The 21,762-nt window shown below is 44.0% G+C and overlaps 1 protein-coding gene across 5 annotated transcripts in view; it reads left to right on the top strand.

Moving 5' to 3' along the window:
- TRPC7 (transient receptor potential cation channel subfamily C member 7) overlaps window positions 1-21,762 on the top strand; it is a 182,335-nt gene that overhangs the window by 130,714 nt on the left and 29,859 nt on the right. For all 5 annotated transcript variants that reach the window (XM_004384691.1, XM_004384692.1, XM_004384693.1 and 2 more), the window contains 2 exons: window positions 2,187-2,420; window positions 7,190-7,454. In XM_004384691.1, coding sequence (XP_004384748.1) covers window positions 2,187-2,420; window positions 7,190-7,454 — 499 coding nt within the window. The remainder of the gene's footprint in view (window positions 1-2,186; window positions 2,421-7,189; window positions 7,455-21,762) is intronic.

Below are 21,762 nucleotides of genomic sequence, written 5' to 3' on the forward strand. Positions count from 1 at the left end.
CTTTCTTATGAGGCACCTCTGGGTAGACCCAAACCTCCACCTTTTAATTAGCAGCTAAGCACATTAACTGTTTGCACCACCCTGCTTTAAATCCAATTTTATTTCCTGGAGAAGTAGAAAAGGATAGTGGTCAAGAGCATGGACTCTAAGGCCACACCTCTGGGTTCGAATTCCTGCTCTCCTACTTCCTAGCTGGGCACAATACAACCCTCCATGCCTGTGTTTAATTAGCTGTAAAATAAGGATAATTAACAGAATGTACTTCATAGGATTGTTGCAAAGATTTGAGAGTTAACATATATAAAAAACAGTAAGAACAGTGACTAGCACAAATACACTACTCATTGCCATCCAGTCGATTCTGACTCATAGTGACCCTATAGGTCAGAGTAGAACTGCCCTATAAGGTTTCCAAAGCTGTAATCTTTACAGAAACAGACTGCAACATCTTTCTCCTAAAGAGTAGTTGGGGTGTTTGAACTGTCGAGCTTTTGGTTAGCACCCGAGCGCTTAATCATTGGGCCACCAAGGCTCCCTGCCTAGCACAAACAGAGCTCATTTTGTTGTTATTGAATGGTTAAATTTAAATAATCTGAAACAGTTTAGTTTTAATAATCAATGAAGAGAAAGTCTAGAATAGCACTATTCACCAGAAATGTATAGCAAATTACAACTATAAGCCACATCCAAAACCCAAACCTGCTGCAGTCGAGTCAATTCTGATTCATAGCAATTCTATAGGACAGGGCAGAACTGCCCCCATAGGGTTTCCAGGGGGCAGCTAGTGGATTTGAACTGCCAACCTTTTGGTTAGCTCTTAACCACTGTGCCACCATGGCTCCATAAGCCATATATGTAGCTTTAAATTATCCAATAGCCACATTATAAAAAGAAAACAAGTGAAATTAATTTCAATATTTCATTTAATCCAATATATCCAAATGTTATAACTTCAACATGTAACTGCTACAGAAAATATTAATAAGATATTTTGCATTTTTTTCATATTAAGTTTTCAAAATCTGGTGTGTATTTTACACGCATACCAAAAAAAAAAAAAAAAAAAAAACTACCAACCCCTTGCCATCGAGTTGATTCTGACTCATAGCGACCTTATAGGACAGCGTAGAACTGCCCCTGTAGAGTTTCCAAGGAGTGGCTGGTGGATTTGATCTGCCAATCTTTTGGTATAGCACCTCTTAATTCGGACTAGCCATATTCCAAGCGCTTAGTATCCACATATGACTAGTGGGTAGCATATTGGATAGTGCATGTATAAAAGAACACACAACAAACTAATAGCCTAGGCTACCTCACAGGACTGGCTTAAAGGTGGGATGGGGGAACTAGTAACAATTTTTGTTTACATACCTGTATACTATTTAACATGTCGCTGGGTGGCACAAATGGTTTGCACTTGGCTACCAATCGAAAGGTTGGCCGTTCAAACTCACACAGCAGCGCCACAAAAGAAAGACCTGGTGATCAGATTCCATAAAGATTACAGTCAAGATAACCCTATGGAGCAGTTAGTTCTATTCTGTAACATATGGGGTTGCATCAGTCGGAATTAACTTGACCACAACAGGGAGGAGAACACCGTTTATTATGTAAAAATGACCATGTCTTTAAAATCAAATAAAATCTTATATAAGAATAGGAAAAATCTAATATCCTGAAAATAATGCTCACTGAAACAGCCACAGAAATATAAGAGAAAGCAATCTAATGGGGGAGGAAGGCAAGTATTAAAAGAACTGGGTTCTAGGTGATACATGTGACCTTCAGAAAGCCACTACCCATTCTTGGGCCTCAGTTTCCTTCTATTTAATTTAGAACTACGTGATTCCTTAAGACGTTCGAGTTCTTAAAGTATATAAATGTCTGCCGCTGTATTTATCTTACATTGCCTCCAAGAATCTGTCAACGTTATGAGAACTCTCCTCACTTCTGGAGACAGTTTTTCTGGAAGCAGAGAGACAGGTAAAGTGTCTTCTCACAGTTTGAACGTTTCCTGATTTCAAATCTGCCTTTGAAGAAACGTTTCCATTTGCCTCTGGCTATCAGAGATCTAAGCTCCAAAGAGCTTACATTTACATCCGTACCATGGTTCCCTTCATGCCCCTATGTGGTCACAAAACGCCAAAGGAGCCGAAAAATGAGACTCCCTTTTCACTCTCCCACAGGAATGATTTGGTCCGAATGCAAAGAAATCTGGGAGGAGGGGCCGCGGGAGTACGTACTGCACCTGTGGAACCTGCTGGATTTTGGGATGTTGTCCATCTTCGTGGCCTCCTTCACTGCGAGGCTCATGGCCTTTCTTAAGGCCAGCGAAGCGCAGCTGTACGTGGACCAGCACGTGCAGGACGACACGCTGCACAACGTCTCGCTTCCGCCGGAAGTGGCGTATTTCACCTACGGTGCGTCGGAGGGCGGCTTGCCCTGCTCTGGATGATTATGCTTCCAGATGTGGCCCTAAGCGTTTGCTCACTGTAGCAGGTTATCCGGAGGTTGGTTATCTCGACTACCGATTTGGACACCCCCAAAAAGTCCTGGTTCCTGCAATACAACCAGCTGAATAGAACAGGAATTAGTGACGATGAGAAAAAGACCCTTTTGTGTTGGGAAACCAAACCCGTTGCCGTGGAGTCTATTCCGACTCATAGCGACCATATAGGACAGAGTAGAACTGCCCTATCGAGTTTCCAGGGAGCACCTGGTGTATTCCAACTGCCGACCTTTTGGTTAGCAGCCGTAGCACGTAGCCACTACACCACCAGAGTTTCCTTGAGCTAGGTAGGAAACCTTTATTTTGGAAAGACTGTTGGGGGCATTTTGGAAACCATATATATATGGTTTCCAAAGCTGTAATCTTTACAGAAGCAGACTACCACATCTCTCTCCTGCAGAATGGCTGGTCTGTTCAAACCTCTGACCTTTTGGTTAGCATCCGAGCACATAACCATTGTGCCACCAAGGCTCCCTGCCTAGCACAAACAGTGCTCAATTTGTTGATACCCGTATATCCTAAACATATACATATATCTAAATATATATGTATCCTAGGTATATATAGGGAGCCCTGGTGGGCAGTGGTTAAGAGCTCACCTGCTAATCAAAAGGTAGGCAGTTCGAATCCACCAGCCTCTTCTTGGAAACCCTGTGGGGCAGTTCTACTCTGTCCTATAGGGTCGCTGTGAGTCAGAATCGACTCCATGGCAACGGATTTGATTTTTTTTTTCCTGATGTTATATATATAAACTATTGTTGTGGAGTCCATTCCGACTTGTAGTGACCCTGTAGGACAGAGTAGAACTGTCTTATAGGGTTTCCAAGGAGCGGCTGGTGGATCCAAACCCATGGCTGCATACAGACGTATTTATGTGTATATATGTATATATATAATGTCTGATGTGGATCCAGGACACTAAGGGGATGTGTATATACCTATGAATTTTCTTTTCCTGTTGGTTCCCTGTGTTTAGTGCAAAGAGAAGTTCTGCTTTCTCAGTTCAAACGTTTTCTTATGGCTGGATAGATTCTTAGAAGATGCCTTAATGCTTTCAAGCCACACGGCCATACATCTAAGGTAGTAGATGGAAACTTTAGGAGTATTAATAATAGTTATTTTAAAAATATTTATATACATATATATGTTGCCATAAAGTCGATTCTGACTCATGAGTTACAGAGTAGAACTGCTCCATAGGGTTTTTGTGTCTGTAATCTTTACAGAAGCAAACCGCCAGGGTTTTCTTCCACAGCTACGCTAGGTAGGTTGAAGCCACGAACCTTTAGGTTAGCAGACAATCGCAAACCGCTTGTGCCACCCAACCAAAACTCGGTGCCATCGAGTGGAGTCGATTCTGACTCATAGTGACCCTATAGGACAGAGAAGAACTGCCCCACAGCGTTTCCAAGGCTGTAAATCTTTAGGGAAGCAGACTGCCACATCTTTCTCCCTCAGAGCAGCTGATGGGTTCAAACCACTGACCTTTTGGTTAACAGCTGAGCACTTAGCCACTGCACCACCAGGGCTCCTTTAATAATAGTTAGAGCATCTATTTATTAAGGACCTACTATGTGCCAGGAACTGTGTATACATTTTATACACATAAACTCCAATCCTTGCAATGACCCTGCAAAAGAGTCTTTGTTGTTCGTATTTTATAGATAAAGAAACAGGCTTTTATGGCGGGGCTCTTAGTGTTCCCAGAAATACAGGGATTGCCCTCGATATCACAGGATCCTTACCCAACATGAATGAAAATCGTACAGAATGGCATAGTTGTTATGTCCCTAGGCTTTCGAGTTAGAAAGACCTGGATTCAGGTACTAGTTCTATAATTTACTGTGAGACCTTATTTACTTAACTTTTCTGAGCCTCCGTTTTCTCATAGGTAAAATGCGGATAATAATACCTGTGTAAGAACGTTTATTTTGAAGATTAAATAAGACAGTGCATATAAAGAGTTTTGCGCTGTGCTCTGAAAATATTAAATGCTCACTGAATGGTAACAGTTTTTATCACTACCACATCTTAGGTTACTTCCATCCTCAAACACTGTACTTTCTTTACTGAAAGAGAAAGATTAAGGGGAGAGAGTGCAGTAGATAGTGATAATAGCAATAAATAGTAGCTGGACACTTAATAAACCCTCATTAATGTGCTTCTTAATGGAAGCTGCTGTATCATTAAGAATTTGTGTATCAAATGTCCCTGTTAGAAGAAACCACGTGGCTCCTGTGACCACAAAATCTTCATGGTCAGGTATAGAAGTGATCTGCAAAAGTTGGTAAGTCAACATTTTATAACGCAGATTGTATTACATGTGCATATGGCAGGGAAACTGCCATGGAGAAATGGGGAATCCTGTAACATTACAAATCATTACTCCCTCATTTGTTGGTTAAGCAAATTCAGACTTTCTGAAAGCAAAATGGGCTCATATGTTTTTCTCTCTCATTACTGACGGTTCATCAGGATGGCACATGATTGCCCTTGCTTATGGTTCATGCTGTGCCCTTGGAAATCTCATTTTGAAACTCTCGGTGTGCGCTTTGTGCTACAGTTGCAGGTGAAGAGCGCCCTCTTGTGGGCATCACAACAGTGGTTCCTTTCAACCTTTACAGCACCAAGTGCGCAGACACCAAATTTTCAGGTTGATGAAAGGAGGATTTTTCTCATGGGAACATATCCAAGAAGAAAATCCTTTCGTCTGAATCATCACAGGGAAGTTTGCTTTATACCCATAACAACTCTTACAAGCTCATCCAAGTAGAATATTTTTCACCAAAGGCTCTGACCTGGTCACCAGGGCCCAATGACAGCTAAATCTGCCTTAATAGATTATAGGAGTGGCTTTTATTATAACAGCTGAGATTTAAGATGGTAAATTATAGGGGGATGAAGAAAGAATTCCCTTTTGGTATCTGTTTGAAGAAGCCAAGTCCTATTTCATGTTATCTGAAAGTGTCATTTGTCCACAGAAGGCGACAGATATATTGGAAAACACATCATTTGTTCTCCTCACTTGTCTTTCATGGACTTCTGAGTTATGAGCCTTGATGAGACCAGTATAGAGTCTATAATATTATTATATTTCCAAGTGTAATTTAGAGTTCACTATGTGAAACACTGGGGCAAATAGAGGCCTGGCTTCCCTTACTAAATGTTTCTTAGTGCTCATTATTATTATAATTAATAGAGTCTAGCTTTAAAAATAAAGAAGAAAATTCTTCCTTGTCCATCTCCCTTGGGATGCCAAGAATTGCTATGTAATATTCTTGCTCTCTGCATTTACCAGGCTCTGAAAAGGACCCCATACCCCAAATCTAATCTTCAAAATGGCAATAATAATATCTACTCTACAGGACTGTTATGAAAATTACAGCTAATGTAAGTGTAAGGGCTAATTTAGGTTTTTCAATGTTTCTCAATTAAGTTTCACTCAGCATTTCTCAACAGGGAAACTATTGGCTTTTCAGCAGGGCAATTTTCGTGGTGTGGGTCTGTCTGGAGCATTGCAAGACATTAGCCTCCCAGTAGTATCCCTACCCAGTCACTGTGACAACCACCGACACCCACGTACACTTTTCCCAGGAGGGAGGGGCTGCCCTCACTTGAGAATCACTCTCTCTCCTGACACAGAGTAGACAGCTGGTTAATAATAGATGCTGCTGCTTGTACCATCAGAACTGCAGTAGGAACACTTTGTAGGTTTGCTTTGTTGTAGGAATACCCCCAGAGCAGCTCAGGCCCTCACTGCTGACTACAAGCAGAGTCTCCCTAGCCCAGGACAGTCCCAGGACACTTGCTCACGTAGAGCAAGGCTGTCCTGACAAACCTGGCTGAGTGGTTACCACTTTGGGGGCCTTAGCTCAATAGTGAGCAGCTCTCCTAGACATATACTGGCTGAGGAACAAACCCCAAGAGCATTTTCTCAGCCAAGACCCCTCGGATTCCTGGTCCCCGTGAGCTCACTTGATCCGATCTGGGCCTAGTCTCTGAACTTGTGGTTAAGATTACATTCAGTCATTGAACAAACATTTGTCAGCACCTAATGTGCCACACCCTGTGCTAAGCTCTTTACATACATGATTTCATTTCATCCTCATCACAGCCCTGTGAGGTTGATATTATCCCCAATTTATAGATGAGGGAAAGGAGGCTCAAAAAGGTTAACTGACTTGCTCATAGTCATACAGCCAGTGAGTGGAAAGGCCACCTTCAACCTCAGGTCTGTGACTCCAGATCCATGCTCCTCCCCACCACCTCCTTGCGCTATTTCTCCAGTGAATGGTCTGCTTGTGGAGCTCAAACACTGGTAAGGAGGACGGAGTAGCAAGCAGTGTATTAAGTTCCATGACGGGTGTGGACAGGAAACTGTGGGAGCACAGAGGAGAATGGGGAACCAGCTTCAGCCCGTGGGTGTCACAGAAGCCTTCCTGAAAGAGATGACACTTGGGTAGTCTTAAAGGAAGATCAGGAATGAAGCAGACCTTGAAATGAGGGAAGGGTGTTCCTGGTAGATGGGCCAGCACATGCCAAGAGGGAGGGTGGCACCTTCAGTGTACTGGGATTAATTTAAGGACAAGGGCAAAAATGGCAAGTGATGAGGTTGGAACAAGCTTCTCTTCCAGAGCAGACCCTGTCCCCCAGTGAGTAACCCAGTTTGTTTTCTTTTAGCCAGGGACAAGTGGTGGCCTTCAGACCCTCAGATCATATCAGAAGGGCTGTATGCGATAGCTGTCGTGCTGAGCTTCTCTCGAATTGCATACATCCTGCCAGCCAACGAGAGTTTTGGGCCCCTGCAGATCTCCCTGGGGAGAACCGTGAAAGATATCTTCAAGTTCATGGTTATTTTCATCATGGTATTTGTGGCCTTCATGATCGGGATGTTCAACCTGTACTCCTACTACCGAGGTGCGAAGTACAACCCAGCGTTTACAACGTGAGTATCCCACGGGTCTTTCTGGGCCTCTTGACTCCTTGGGAATCTCTTGTAGGTAGCTTCATAAAGACTCAGATCTCCTTGGCATTCCTCAAGGTTAAAGGTAACTTTATTCAAAGTGGTCTAGAGTTCAGGTTCCGAAGTTGGAAGAACAGAAGAGTTGGCTTAAATCCTCATTTTGCTACTTACATGCTGTGTGAACATGATACTGTTCCTTACCTCCTTAACAGAGTTCCTTATCTCTAAGCCTTAGTTTCCTCATCTTTAAAATGGGGATAATAATAGTGCCTACTTCATAGGGATAATATGAGGATTCAAATACATGATAGACCTGCCTTACAGAAAATTTGCAATAAATGGAAGGAAATGTTGTGGTTACTACTATTATTGCCGTACTCTGTGTTCTCTAGAAAACAGAGGCTGCCAGACAAAACTTTTATGCCAGCACTTTAGGTGGGTGAGAGTGTTGCAATCTTCGGCAGATAAGACTGAGAGAAAAAAGAATTTGAGGCATGGGAGAAGAGAAAGCAGTAGAAAGTACGTCACTGACCTGGCCACAGTCTACCAGAATACACAGCTGGGACGTGAGGGACTTCTCTGGGAAGACCATATGGAAATACCACATCTCAGAATAGCCCATCAGGGGGAGAAATATATCTGCCATGATAGGAGAATTTATCTGTCAGATCTTTCCCATCTGCTGCTTCTAGTTAGTCAAATTCAGCCACAGGACATTAACTCACTCACCCACGCTTCCAGGCAGCCCCTGGATTCACTGTATCCACACAGCTCGGGAGGTAAATCTGCAAGTAGGGGCAGGGCAGCAGCTCTTTGTGCCTGGCTGGCCAAGCCAGTGCCCATGCGTGGGCATCAAACGAGGCCTGCAGCATCGGGGGGCCTCAACAGCAACGGGGGTCCCAGGCCAGGAGGCACGAGGCATGTGGTGTGAAGTGTGAGTCTACCAACCTTGGGGCCCAGAGGTAGCTGCTACAGGGCTCCAGCTGGCCAAGCAGGCAGAGCAGCACAATGATGCAGCCTCCACCATGAAGGTAGAGACAGAGCTCCCTGAACCTATCTGCACGAAGATGCAAGCCTTCCCCCTGTGGTAGATGCCAGATGATCCCTTGTACAGTCATCAGTAGTACTGAGCAATGGTATATAGTGGAAGAGTCTGGCAGACTTGAGTTTATGTCCTGGCCCAGGCATTTTCTGGCTGATGACCTTAAGCCAACTCACCTGGTTTTTATCTAAGCCTCTGTGATCTTATCTGTAAAATGGGAATTATACTTCCCATCTTATTCGTAAGTACTTTCATGAATAAATGAGGTAGTTTATGTAATGTGCCTGAAATACAGAAGTGTTTTCAGTCTAGGTTCTTACCCAGGCCCAGAACTTCACCCTGCCTTCATCAAGCCCCTGCGCAGGATCTTGAGAGCCGGAAAGCTCGGGAAGGAGAGCCAAGTCTCCAGCCACAAGCACAGAAGCTGGGACCAACAAGGCTAAGCACTTCCTGACATTTGTCCTCAGGAATCCCTGAGTGGCCTGGAATTTAAGTTCTCCAGCCAGTGGAAATGGCTCTGAGCCTCAGCCAGGCACACTTCCACCTTGCACCAGGGCCTCACCTTACCCTTCTTCTGGAGAAATCAACCATCAAGGGAAGATTCTTGTCTCTAAGAACCCAGAACAAGTGCAGTGAACCCCTAGCCACTCAGCTTAAAACTATGGGCTAGGCTGCCTCACCCAGCTAAAACTACCTGGAAACAGGAACCCTGGAGCTGCTGACTTGCAGAAGCTGTTACTCTCTGAGAAAAAGCAAATGTGGTTTGTGTATCCACAGAGAACAAGTGCCTGACTCAGCACTGAAAAATTCCCCTGAGGGGTGTCTGGTTCTGCCTCTCAGCTCCAGGCTGCACTGGAACCTCAGCACCCCAGAGGCATAGTGAGGGTAAATGAGCACCCAGGGCAATCTCTTAAGTTTTGAGTAACCCAGCCTCATTGAGGGGCAGGGATAGTTTGCCCCACGGCCAGCCTCCTATGGCATCCTCTTGGACTTGCACCCAGGGGCAAATACCCACCTCTAGTTTATATCCTCATTACTCCTCTGCAGCACCCCATGAGTCACAGACAAGGTTTCAGTCTGAGTCCATCTCCCACCTCCTACTGGCTATGTGGGCTTGGGAAAGTATTTAGACTCCCTGGACCTCAGTGTCCCTAGGTCTAAAATGAGGGTACTGAGAGAGCCAATCTCACAAGCTTGTGAAGATCCAGTAAGAAGAAACATAATAGGATCAAATACAGTGCTTGGCATACAATAAATGGTAGTGATCATAGTGGAGACAGTGAACAAGAGTGACAAGGACAAACTGCAAGAAAAGACAACGGGTACTGATTTGGCTCTATAGGACCCTTTCTGGGCAGTGGCCTAGCTTTCAAACTGTCTACTAGCTCAGGCCAAGTGCAAAATTGAATCAGTTGGACTACATGGTATCAATCCAGTGCCCAGTGATTAACTGTTGAAGGAATGGAGTAAGCTTGAATTACCCAAAAACAAATTTTCTCTAGATCTGCTGGAGGTGAATCTGAATGTATTGACTCAGGATGGGATGCATTGATGCTGAACATGGAAGAGATGTCAGCCAGTTAACAAAGGCACTGATTCTCTGTGGTCAGGCCCTAATGTCCCTCCTGTGTGTCCAGTCTAGCATGGTACCTTACACAGGATTTGCTCACTAAATGCTTCATGAGCGAGAATGAGGGAATGAATAGGAGAATGAAGCCGTAGATTGGGAATCTGAGGATGAGGACCTCTCTCCCATTTCTCCTGCCCTGGGTCTTCTGTGCAGTCCCTCTTCCCTACCCTTAAAGGGAACCTGGATTACCCACCCACAGTCCTCAGAAGGCCAGTGCCACCACACAAGGAAAATGAAGAAGGTCATGTCTTGAGAGCAGGATGGACCTGGCCACAATACCCAGCTAGATGCACGACAGTTAACCTTATAGAGGGAGCAAGGCAGGTGCCTGGGCTGGGGTCTTTGGGATCAGGAAGTCATGGGAACAGGCAAAAGCAAGAAAAAAGGGCAAAGCAATTGGCTGCTCCCACGTGCTAGGAAACCAAATGAAGAGTTTCTAGACATGAGAGATCCAACCTAAGAGAACCCCAGGCCCTCCAGGATGGGGAGGGGGAGAAAGGGTGTGGAGGCGGCAAGTGCAGTAAAGAAAGGACAGGATATTTATCGCATTGGCAGTTCCTGAAATGGGCTGTGCAGCTGTGAATAGAATTTGATTGAACAGGAACAGTCAATGGAGCAGTGAAGTGGAGAGGAAAGAATGGATTTTTATAAATGTCATCTTTTACCTTTTGACTGCTCTCTGGAGCATGTCACCCCCAAGAGATCTACACTGATAATAAAAAGGCCACATGAGGATAGCTGAGATTCACACCTGAGGGGCCTCAGAGCTGTTCTCTGTGCCATTTATGCTGATGGTGAAGTCGAATGACCCCAGACCCCGCCGAGGTGATGGTTTGCTCCAGAGCATCCTTCCCCAGCCACCCTGCCTAGTCCGGGATCTTCCCTTTGGTCTACCCACAAGTGGCCGTTTCGCTGTAGAATTTTGAGCTTGAAGGATAAGACAGGGGCCCGCTCATCTGTTGCTATAGAGTCAGAAGGTGCAATCCTGCAGAAGGGAAATTTGTGCTGGAGCACACTGAAGGTAACCTCCCCCGCACCTATGATGCCTGAACCCCACCGCTGCTGTATTCGGGGGCAGCGTGACTTTCTAAAGGCTGTTTGGAGTCCACTTTGAAAATCAGCTGTTAGGAACCTGAGAGAGCTTTCTCATAAGAGCCCTGCTTGCCCCAGGGGTGTGGTGCCCTGGCTAGCTCTCAAAAGCCAGCCCCACCCAAGTCCTCCTGAGTTACAGTGCTTCCCAAAGGGAAGGGGCAGGACATTCTGGTACAAAAGAAAAGAGGAAAAGAAAAATGTTTCCTTTATTTCTAGAATAAGCATACTCCAAATGAGTTATGTTCGGGGGTAGCTAACAATAATAGTAATTATTCTTATAGCTACCATTTTCTTAGTACTTACCATGTGCCAGGGTGTGGTACTTAGGATGTGGTAGGAGCTCTACTAAGCATTTGCATGTTTTCTCATTTAACTTTACAAGACTCTACCAAGGATTACAGTCCATTTTACAGATAAGAAAACCCAGAGATAAAGTAAGTTTCCTGAAGTCACCCAGCAAGTGAGAAAGGGCAGAGGGAGATTCAAACCCTGTTCTGTCACAGTCTGTGCTGGTGATGAAAAAGGCCAGGTTTGTCTGTGGCCTCTACCACCTACAGGCTTCCCACCCTCAACCAAGCCCTGCCCTAACCCCCAGTGTGCTCCAGTTTCGAAATCACATACTTACCTCCTCACCTGCAAATTCTCATCTCCTCCATCCAACAGACCCAGTGAGGGGGTTAGGAGAAAATAGGCAGATTGAGCTAACTCATCCCAAGGTGTGCAGAGACAGCCTTAATTGAGATGAGTGGGTCTCAAACTACACCAGAATCACCTGGGAAGGTGGCTAAACTTTGTGACTTCCCAGACCCCACCCCTTAAAGGGTCTAATTACAGTAAAAAAAAAAAAAAAAAAAAACACTGCCATCTAGATTCCAACTCATAGCGACCCTATAGGACAGAGTAGAACTGCCCCATAGGGTTTCCAAGGAGCACCCGGTAGATTCGAACGCCAACCTTTTCGTTAGCAGCCAAACTCTTAACCACTGTGCCACCAGGGTTAGTTGCCCAGAAATCTGCACTTAACAAGGTACTGAGACCCCTTGCCGTCGAGTTGATTCCGACCCATAGCGACCCTGTAGGACAGAATAGAACTGCCAAGGAGCTGCTGGTGGATTTGAACTGCCAACGTTTTGGTAAGCAGCCATAGCAGTTAACCACTGTGCCACCAGGGCCACTGGGTGGTTCTAATACAGGCAGTCTTGGGACCACTCGGTGAGAAACACTGATCTGGTACAACCTCATCATTAACTGGGTGGGAGACTGAGGCCATTCACTCTCAACTGTGCATTTCTGAAGAAAAATTTTAGAAAGAGGCTTGTTAACCTAAGTGAGCATCTTATTGGTAGAATCTCAGGCCCTGTGCAGGAAGATCTTTTTAAGCCCAAATCACTGAATAGGTAGCTACATTCAGCAAGGAAGGAGTGAGCCCTGGGGTCAGAGCCTATGAGCAGTTCCCAATTTTTCAGCCCTCTTCCACTTTAGCATCAAGGTTTCTCTCAAAGGCCTGGGTTATTTTTCACAGCCACTTCTGTGTCGGGCTGGTGAAGGGGAGGGGCAGGGGCGTGTGTGCATGGGGCATTGGGCGGTGAGCTGGGCCTGTCTGGGCACAGCAGATAGTATACCTGCTGGCAGCTCATTATCTCCCAGCCACTTCTGTTAGAACCTGCAAACAATCAAGGGGAAGGAAGGAAAGGTGTTTAGACAAGTTTTATGCTCTCGGGGTTCAAAATCAAAGTATCCCAAGATGTGGGTGAGGAAGTAGGGACAAAACTGCCTGCGAATGCACTCTCCTTAAGAAAGTCTTTAAAAAAAGTTTTCCATTCAACTGTTTGGAATTTGTTCTGATTGGGAACGTATCTTTGATTTTATCATGGAAGTCAGTGGACAAAAAGGACTTGCTTTTTGGAGGTTTGTTTTATAGTCACTTTCACTGACATACACATATTCCATAAACCAAGGACTTAGGCTTAGAGCTTATATGGAAACTTTGGGGTCCTGGCACTCTGGTTACAGGGTTAGAAAAAGACAAAAAGTCCTTGGCTCATATATGTAATACAGCTGGTGAGAATGGATAGAAAAAGGGTGGCATTCTCTCTTCTCTAGTGTTGACTATGGCAAGATGGGGACATGGAGAAGAGTGAGAGGGGCTGGGGACAGTAAGGGGGCCCAGAGCAGGGAAATGAAGACCTCTCCAACACAACCCATGGGCTCCTGGCCTTCTCTTTGAGTTAAGTTGGCTTCCCCTCCACATAATTCTGGTTGGAGATTAAATGCAGGCTGTGTTTCTTAAAAGATGATCCTGGCTGATCTTTTCTATAGAATACTGAGGAGTCAGCTTCATAGCATAGCTGGGTTGAGATTTTTCTAATCAAAAATAATACCTCTCCTAAGGTTGTTCTGTCTCCCCAGGAATCATTTTTAATGGAAGGAGCTTTAGCAGTGCAAGGCAAAATTAGAAGCTTCTATTTTCCATGACAGTTATGGAAAATTCCCAAACTGTATAAAGGAAGGGATGCATATGCCTACCAGGAGCAGGAGGCACTGATTCCACTCCACCCAGATCATCTGAGCCATAGAAAAGCCAGCTTCTCCTTCCAGCAATCCTGGACTAGGCACTGGGGCCAAAGAAGAGGCTTTTCAAGACTCTATCCCCACATATCCCACCCCACCCCGGGACTGCTGAACTTAGGGAGTGGCAGTGGAGATAGAGAATGGGAGATGGTGAAGAGATACTTAGGAGGTAGAATGGATGAGATGTGGTGACTGACTGAATGTGGAGTATCCAAGTAAAAAAACAAAAAAAACCAAACCCATTGCCATCGAGTTGATTCAGACTCATAGCGACTCCTTAGGACAGAGTAGAACTGCCCCGTAGGGTTTCTAAGGAGCTGCTGGTGGATTTGAATTGCAGACCTTTTGGTTAGCAGCTGAGCTCTTTAACCACTATGCCACTTTAACCACTGTGCCACTTTTTTACAATAGTTAAAAAGACTTGAGACTTCCCTGCCCAAGGAAAAGAAAGGGAGACAGCTGGATGGACTATACAGGCTCAGAGACATCCAGGAGGGAGCAGTGACCCAGAGGGGCCTCTTGACACCAAAGTGCTGTACCCCTAGAAAGGATCTGGGTACAGAGGAGGCCCTGCTGAGGACAGCCAAGGTGGCGTTGTGTTGCATGCCCTTGTAAAACTCACCATAACCAAGAGCCTGTTAAGACAAACCAGGAAAGGCCACCTTGGGAGACTGTCATTGTTTGTGTGTGCAGAGTATGCTGACTGTGTTTGCAGGTGGGGAACGTGGAGTCAGCCTCCTGGACTTCACAGAACCCATTTTCCCAGGACCCTGGGTCAGAGTTGAAATATGGGCATCTCTGACACAGAAGCTCCACAAGGCTGAATTTTATCCTCATATTTTATTTATCATGTTTTGAAAATTATAATCTCTGCCTTTCCTCTTAAAAGGGCAAGCCAGACATACAGGTGTTTAGGGGAAAGAGAGAGCTTGTTATCCCATTTTCACATGGAGAAAGTAGCCCCAAGAGGTTCAGAGGCTTGATGGAGGAGTCAGTAGAGGTCAGTGGTGGGGCTCGCATCAGGCTCAGTGAGGCTGGATATCTGGAAATGACCTTCATGTGTATAAAGAAAAAAAAATAGTTTGGGTCTAATATTATTTCATATCTTTACATAACTCTCCAATAAGTGATAAAAATATAGACCTTTTCCCAGACTACTTTAGAAGAATAATTAAGCCTATTAGCACAGACACTCTACTATCATGCAGTGTTTATTTACGCTCTCTCCCCCTGTCTATTCATGGAATCAATTTTAAAAGCCTGATGCCTCTGAGCCTCTGGAACTGGCTAAGAGCCCACATAGTGTTGAGGAAAAAGCTTTCATGAGACATAGAAAATGTGACTAACTCTCTTTTGGAAGGTGTCTGCATAGCACCCCAAGTCCATCTTGTTCTCAGGCTGACCACAGCTATCTTAAAGGGAAAAAATCCTTACCTTTTGATTCACTGAAACTCAATTCGAGGACCAACATAAGGCTTAAACTACATCATTCCTGTAAGTGACAGAGTGACAGGAAGCTGGACTGCCCAGGGTCTGCTCTAGAGATAATATTGGAAGAGACAGTTCTTAGGCAGGTGTGAGGCAAGCTAGGTAAGACCAAGTCTCCAAATCATCTCGTGCCTCAGTTTCCCAAAATTCAGTCATTCACTGGCAAGAATGTTTACCGAGTCCCTGCTGTTCTGGGCACTGAGGACAGAGCAGTGAGCAGCAAGTCAGCAGGCCCTGCCCTCAGAGAGCTCACATTCCAAAGGGGCAAAGAGGCAAAAAAAAAAAAAAGGATAAATAAAAAACAAATAGACAAATAAGATTATTATAGTTTAAGTTCTGAGGGCTAGAAAAGAAATAAAAATACTGTACACAGAGTAATTAGGGGAATGCCTCCTTCAGGCAGGGCAGGCAGAGAAGGCCTCTCTGAGCTTGTGCCAATAAACCTAAAATCTAAGGAATCAGGACCCACCATGTGAAAAGGAGGGAGGAGGTCATTCCAGGCAGAAAGATGAGCAAGATGCAATGGTCCAAAAGCAGGGAAGATCCTGGCCAGGGTGGCTGGGGCCCAGAGCAGTGAGTGAGGGGCTGCATGAGCTGGGAGGAGCCCGATTACACAGGGAACTGAGAGCTTTAGATAGGTGACTGCCTTTGATTGTTAACTGTGTGGAAAGCCACTAAAGGAGAATGGCATGATGTGGTTTGTATTTTTAAATGGTTATTCTGAGAATTGATTGTAGGGTGTGAGACTCTTTCAGTGTGATGCTGGAGTTTATTACAGTTTAAAAAATAACAAACCAAAAAAAAACTTGGAATTCATTTTGTATTACTGGTATTCTAATAAATTAAAAAAGTAACTTTTATTGCATATTTGGTAACGGCCGGGCAGTATTTTGTGCACTTTACAAGCACTCTGTTACCTCATTTAATCCTCATCACAACCCTATGAAGTAGGGATTGTTATTTTCCCATTTTACAGGTAGGGGAAGAGGCATGAGAGGCTAAGTTATTTAGCCAAAAGCTTACATTCAGCCCCAGGTTTGCCTGACTGCAGAACCTGTACTCTGAGCACAACACTAGAGCCCTACCTCAATGCTAGGCTCAGGGAACAGGAAATCAGAATGTACATCAGGGATTCATTTATTCAACAGCCATTGAACTTATTGAGCACCTTCTGTGTACCAGACTCTGTACTAGGTTTGGGGTTTCAAGGGTGAAGAAGACACAGCTTCTGCCCTCATGGAGCTCCAGGCTCCTAGGAGTATAGACTGACCTCAGTGTAAGTAAGTCCGGATTGGACAGGCTTTACGCATTCCAGTTCTTTGACATTGATTCTGGGTTCAGACAGACTCCTCTACTTCTGCATTGTCTATATCAAAGTCCTTATTTAGAACGCAAGGTAGAGTCAAGAGGTGATTCAGAGCACAGAACTTGCAGGGGATACTATGGCAGGGGTGCAGTTCAGACTTCCTCAGGCATTTGACTATCTCCCCTGACCTTCCTCAAGCCTGGTCCAACTGCTTTCCAGCTCTGAGTCTGGACATTAGTATCACAGCCCTCTGATAGGATCTTTCTCCATTCCAAACACCTTCCTCCATCATCCCAGCTTGAAAGGCAGCCAGGCCATTGTTTCTGCTTTGAACTCTAGCGCAGCACCAGCTATTGTATTCTGAACTTGAGAAACAGCCTTTCACGATCCAACCCTCCTGTTTAATTTTAGCCTGCTCTGTGCAGCCGGCTATGTGCAGATTTGAGTAGATAACTGAACTTAACTGTTCAGTGGTGCAGGGTGGGAGTCATCGCATTCTGAAGAGGCAGCAATTCTCCTAACCATCACCCCAAACCCTCGCCTTGTTGATCAGTTTGTTCTCTGAGGCCCATACACAACTGCCTCTTCAGGCAACCTGTTATTAAAGTCCTATTATCCGGGCAAGACAGACCTGGTAGAGAACTGATTACCTACCTCGTCCCTGTTTTCTGCATGACAAATCAGCCCAAACCTTCTCCCCCGCACACGCCCCCACCCAGTAAGAGGAGGTTGAATCATGGTCTATTCACCGTCACTCACAGGTACTTTTTCTCTTTTACTTCATTAGGAGCACTTCTTGTGCTGGGGTGGCCTATTGACTAAACCTCAGTCCCTTCCACTGCAAGCCAAGAGGTGAATATAGAAAGACAGCTTGGGCTGGTGAAATCAGAAAGAGGATTTGCTTGAAAACAAGGGCTTGTGATCATCTCTGCAGTTAGAAAAGAAAATGAGGCTTGCTCAGGAAAGTCAATATGCAGCTGAATTATGAACTCCCTTCAGCCCTGCATGGAGGGCACCTGAGGGGTTCATGGAGCTGTTTGTGCTCCGGAGTAAGGCAGAGGCACCCCTGCTTACAGTCTCGTAGCTGTCTTCTCACCTTACTGGACTTGCTTTTAGAGTGGGACCTCCACCAGCACAGAAATATGTTTGTTCTGGGCACCAGTCTATTATCAGCATCTGGTACAGTGCCTGGCAAATAGCAACAGTTCAGTAAATATTTGGCAAATAAATTAACAAAAATAGTAGCTACCAATTATTGATCTCTTACTATTACTTTATATGGTTGCTCATTTAATTTTCCTAACAACTCAACAAAGCAGGAACCATTATCCCCATTTCATATGAGCAAATGAGACTTAAACGGGTTTTGTAACGCCCAAGCTCACACAGCCAGGACGTGGTGGAGCTGGGATTTGAATCCAGGTTTGTGCCTTTGTTCACGTTACTCATCTTTTCTGTCTCTGTGAAGCCTCCTGGAATTGAACAACGGAAGGAATCTGTGGTAAACTCTGTAGCTGCCCAGTGGTGGTGGTGGGGAGATGTGGAGCCAATGGCTGCCTTTCCTATCAGTTAAGAACCTCAAACTTAGCGTTATCACCAGCTAGTTGACAGTGGGGGCTGTTTATGAGACAAGTAGTTTCAGTATTAACTAAGCCAACTCCATGCTACTTTCTTCCTGAAAGACAACCCTAGACTTACCTAGTGACTGGCGTGCTGTCCCGTGCTTTGGGTCCCACAGCTCCTGGATATTGTCAGTGACGGTTAATACATGACTCAGAGGATATCATGACCTCATAGGACATTGGCGGCAGCTCCAATGCCCAAGCCCTTGGGATCTGTAATGTGCTGTTAGCTCCTTTCCAAGGCCAGCATTCTCTCTAAGAATATATTGTTGCAGGCCTCCAAAATCAATTTAACACAATTCTGTTCCCACTCAGGGCAGTGAGGCCAAGTTTAATTTATTTCCTGCCACATATTAAACCAGAAGATGACACCAGTGTGCCATCTAAAGCTAATTATGAAGCTCTTGTCACCATAAAAAGCATCAAGTTTTCATTGAAGTATTTTTTCCTATTAAGATGTCTGTATTTTCATATTGGTTTATAAGAGCTCTTTATGTAAGAAAGATATCAACCCATTGTCTGTTATTCATGTTGTGAACACTTTTTTCTTAACTTGGTCTTTTGTTTTATATGTTTACTTATTGTGTTTTATTGATGTATGTGATTTTAAAAGGTCAAATATCTTAATATTTTCCTTTGTAATTTCTGAAAGCTTCCCCAGCCAAGATTATATAAATATTTAAAACCAAAAAAACCCATTGCTGTTGAGTCAATTCCAACCCATAGTGACCCTACAGGACAAAGTAGAATGGTCCCATAGCATTTCCAAGGAGCAGCTGGTGGAGTCAAACTGCCAGCCTTTTTGATTATCAGCTGTAGCACTTAACCACTGTGCCACCAGGGCTCCATATAAATATTTACCAATATGTTATTCAAGTTTTTTGATTATGTAATCTTTTTTAACATTTAACTCTTCAATTCTGTTCGGATTTTACTTAGTTCCATGGCTTGAGCAATGGATAAAATATTGTATTGCTTACCATTTGGCCCAACTAATTGGGCATAAATGAGCCAGTAAGTTCCCCTCTAACAAAAAACAACCCCAGCAACAAAATTAGTCTATTTAGTTAGTCCATTAAATGTTCATGTCAAGAGTGGTGGATACAAATGAAAGACTCAAGAGATCCAATGGTGAATCTGAGCCAAATGACCCATCTTTTATTTCAAGGAGGACTTCGTAACCTCAACTCATTTTGCCCAATTAAAAAAGGATGCAAAGGCTACAGACACTGTCCCTAATGAGCTTAGAAGAGATTGTCAGAAATGCATAGTTTGGCTAAGACTTCTGCCCAGTTTGGTGCGGTGGGTTATTGCTCTGTAGGGGGAAGCTTTCACTATGGCAATCCTGGTGAGTCAGGGCCTCTTGTGATTAGATTTTCCTGGAGATTGTGGCCAAGTTCAAGTTCGGAGGTTAATCCTTAAGCTATAGAATAGAAATAAAATACGTGTACAGTAACGAAGATTGACTTACACACAATAAATTGAACAGATCAGCATTCCAAGCCAAGTTAATTGTTCTCAGCAGGGGGTCAGGGCCAGAGATATCGTTTGTTGGTCGAGTGGATGAGGGGCTAAGGGATAGATTTAGGGCTTGATAAATATTCTTATACTGAAACACACACTGCTTAATAGGCCAGCTCTGTCTCATTCAAATTATTGACATAGAATACCTAAGTGAAGGCACCAAACATAAATCAGAGCTCAGTAGAAAAAATTCATAGCAAGAAACAAAAGAGAAAAATATATACATATGTAGCATCTGGGCCCATTTTCCCTGACCAAAATTCAGAAGGTTTTCCCTGATCATGTTCTGTAATTGTTGCTCTCCATTCAGAGTCAGCGAAAGGTTTGTGAATTTTTCCAAGGTAAGAAAACAACAACAACAAAAAAAAAAAACCAAATCCATTGCTGTCAAGTCTATTCTGACTCACAGTGACCGTATAGGACAGAGTAGAACTGCCCCAGAGGGTTTCCAAGGAGCAGCTGGTGGAGTTGAACTGGCAGCCTTTTGGTTAGCAACCAAGCTCTTAACCACTGCACGACCAGGGTTCCAAAGTAAGAAAGGGAAGATGAATTTCTCTATAAATCTCTCAGTCACATGTAATTTCCATTTCTTAGATTGTTTGTGCCAAGTTGTATAATCCTGGACTGGCCCCCAGTCCGCCCAGCCCCTCACTAAGATAGTGCACCCTCCAGTTTTCACCTGATCCTGCCAGGCAGGGAACGGCTACCAGAGAGATCACATCCTACCTTCTCCTTCCAAGTGTGGAATTTGGGGCTCTTCCAGTGGTTTGGAATTCTCTCTGCCACTATTCCCTTCCACTAGAGTGGTTATCAAAATAGTGTATCATAGTGGAAGACAATACCTGAAGGGAGTCATGCCCACACATAGAATGGCATCCTTTTCACACAAAATGGATGCTTTGTCTGGCACAAGGAAACAATTTCCCTTCCTCAGGATCACATCAGGAGCTGGGGCTCTAAAATAAAGGCTCAATACCTGGTCATTTCTTCCAAATACTGAACTAAATTCCTTTTCGCTAACACTGAAAGGAATTACATCTACCAAATTCACAGTTTTAAAAGAAAACAAAAACAAATAATGACGACAAAACCCCGCTTAAAATATTAATTTTTCAGACTCTGGGGTGTGTAGGGAATGAGTCAAACAGCTGGCTTGATGCACACATACACACACACATCCACCCACACATGCTCACACCCAGGAGAGCTGGGAATTCATGCAAGTCAGAGTTGGATTTTTAGCCAAAGTGACGAGTACTGGTATTTTTGTATATCTTGTCAAATAAATACCAACCCTTAAGAAACACAGTGACTTTTTTTTTTTCTTCTCAGAACTAGCTAATCCTGGCCATTTGTGGGTGGGTGTTGAAAACCTGAAATGTTAAAGAGAAAAAAAAAAGTGCTTTCTCATAATGGTACCAAAAGTCTGGATGCAGACTAAAAGAACTGCACTTCACTGTCCAGATGTTGCCAGATACACCTGCATATTCTAAACCACCAGGCCAAAATCCAGCTTTCTGACTGGATTTCATGTTGTAAACATGATATAGGATCCTAGTCACAAAGTATAGATTGTGAAATGTGGTTGGGTCTTATTCTTAAAACTGGTATATTCTGGTAACTCATAGTCTCATAGCCAAAAATTTTTTCCCAGTCTTAGTTTGTCTTTTTACTCTTTTGGTGAAGTCTTTTGCTGAGCATAAGTATTTGATTTTTAGGAGCTCCCATTTATCTGGTCTCTCTTCTGGTGCTTGTGCATCGTTACTTATGGTTTGTATTCTGTTTATGCCATGTATTAGGGCTCCTAGCATTGTCTCTATTTTTTCTTCCATGATCTTTATCATTTTTTATTTTATATTTAAGTCTTTGATCCATTTTGAGTTAGTTTTTGTGCATGGTGTGAGGTATGGGTCTTGTTTCAGTTTTTTGCAGATGGATACCCAGTTATGCCAGTACCATTTGTTAAAGAGACTGTCTTTTCCCCAGTTAACGGACTTTAGGCCTTTGTCAAATAT

The sequence above is a fragment of the Trichechus manatus genome, unplaced genomic scaffold (assembly GCF_000243295.1).
Source record: "Trichechus manatus latirostris isolate Lorelei unplaced genomic scaffold, TriManLat1.0 scaffold00127, whole genome shotgun sequence".
Lineage (NCBI taxonomy): Eukaryota > Metazoa > Chordata > Mammalia > Sirenia > Trichechidae > Trichechus > Trichechus manatus.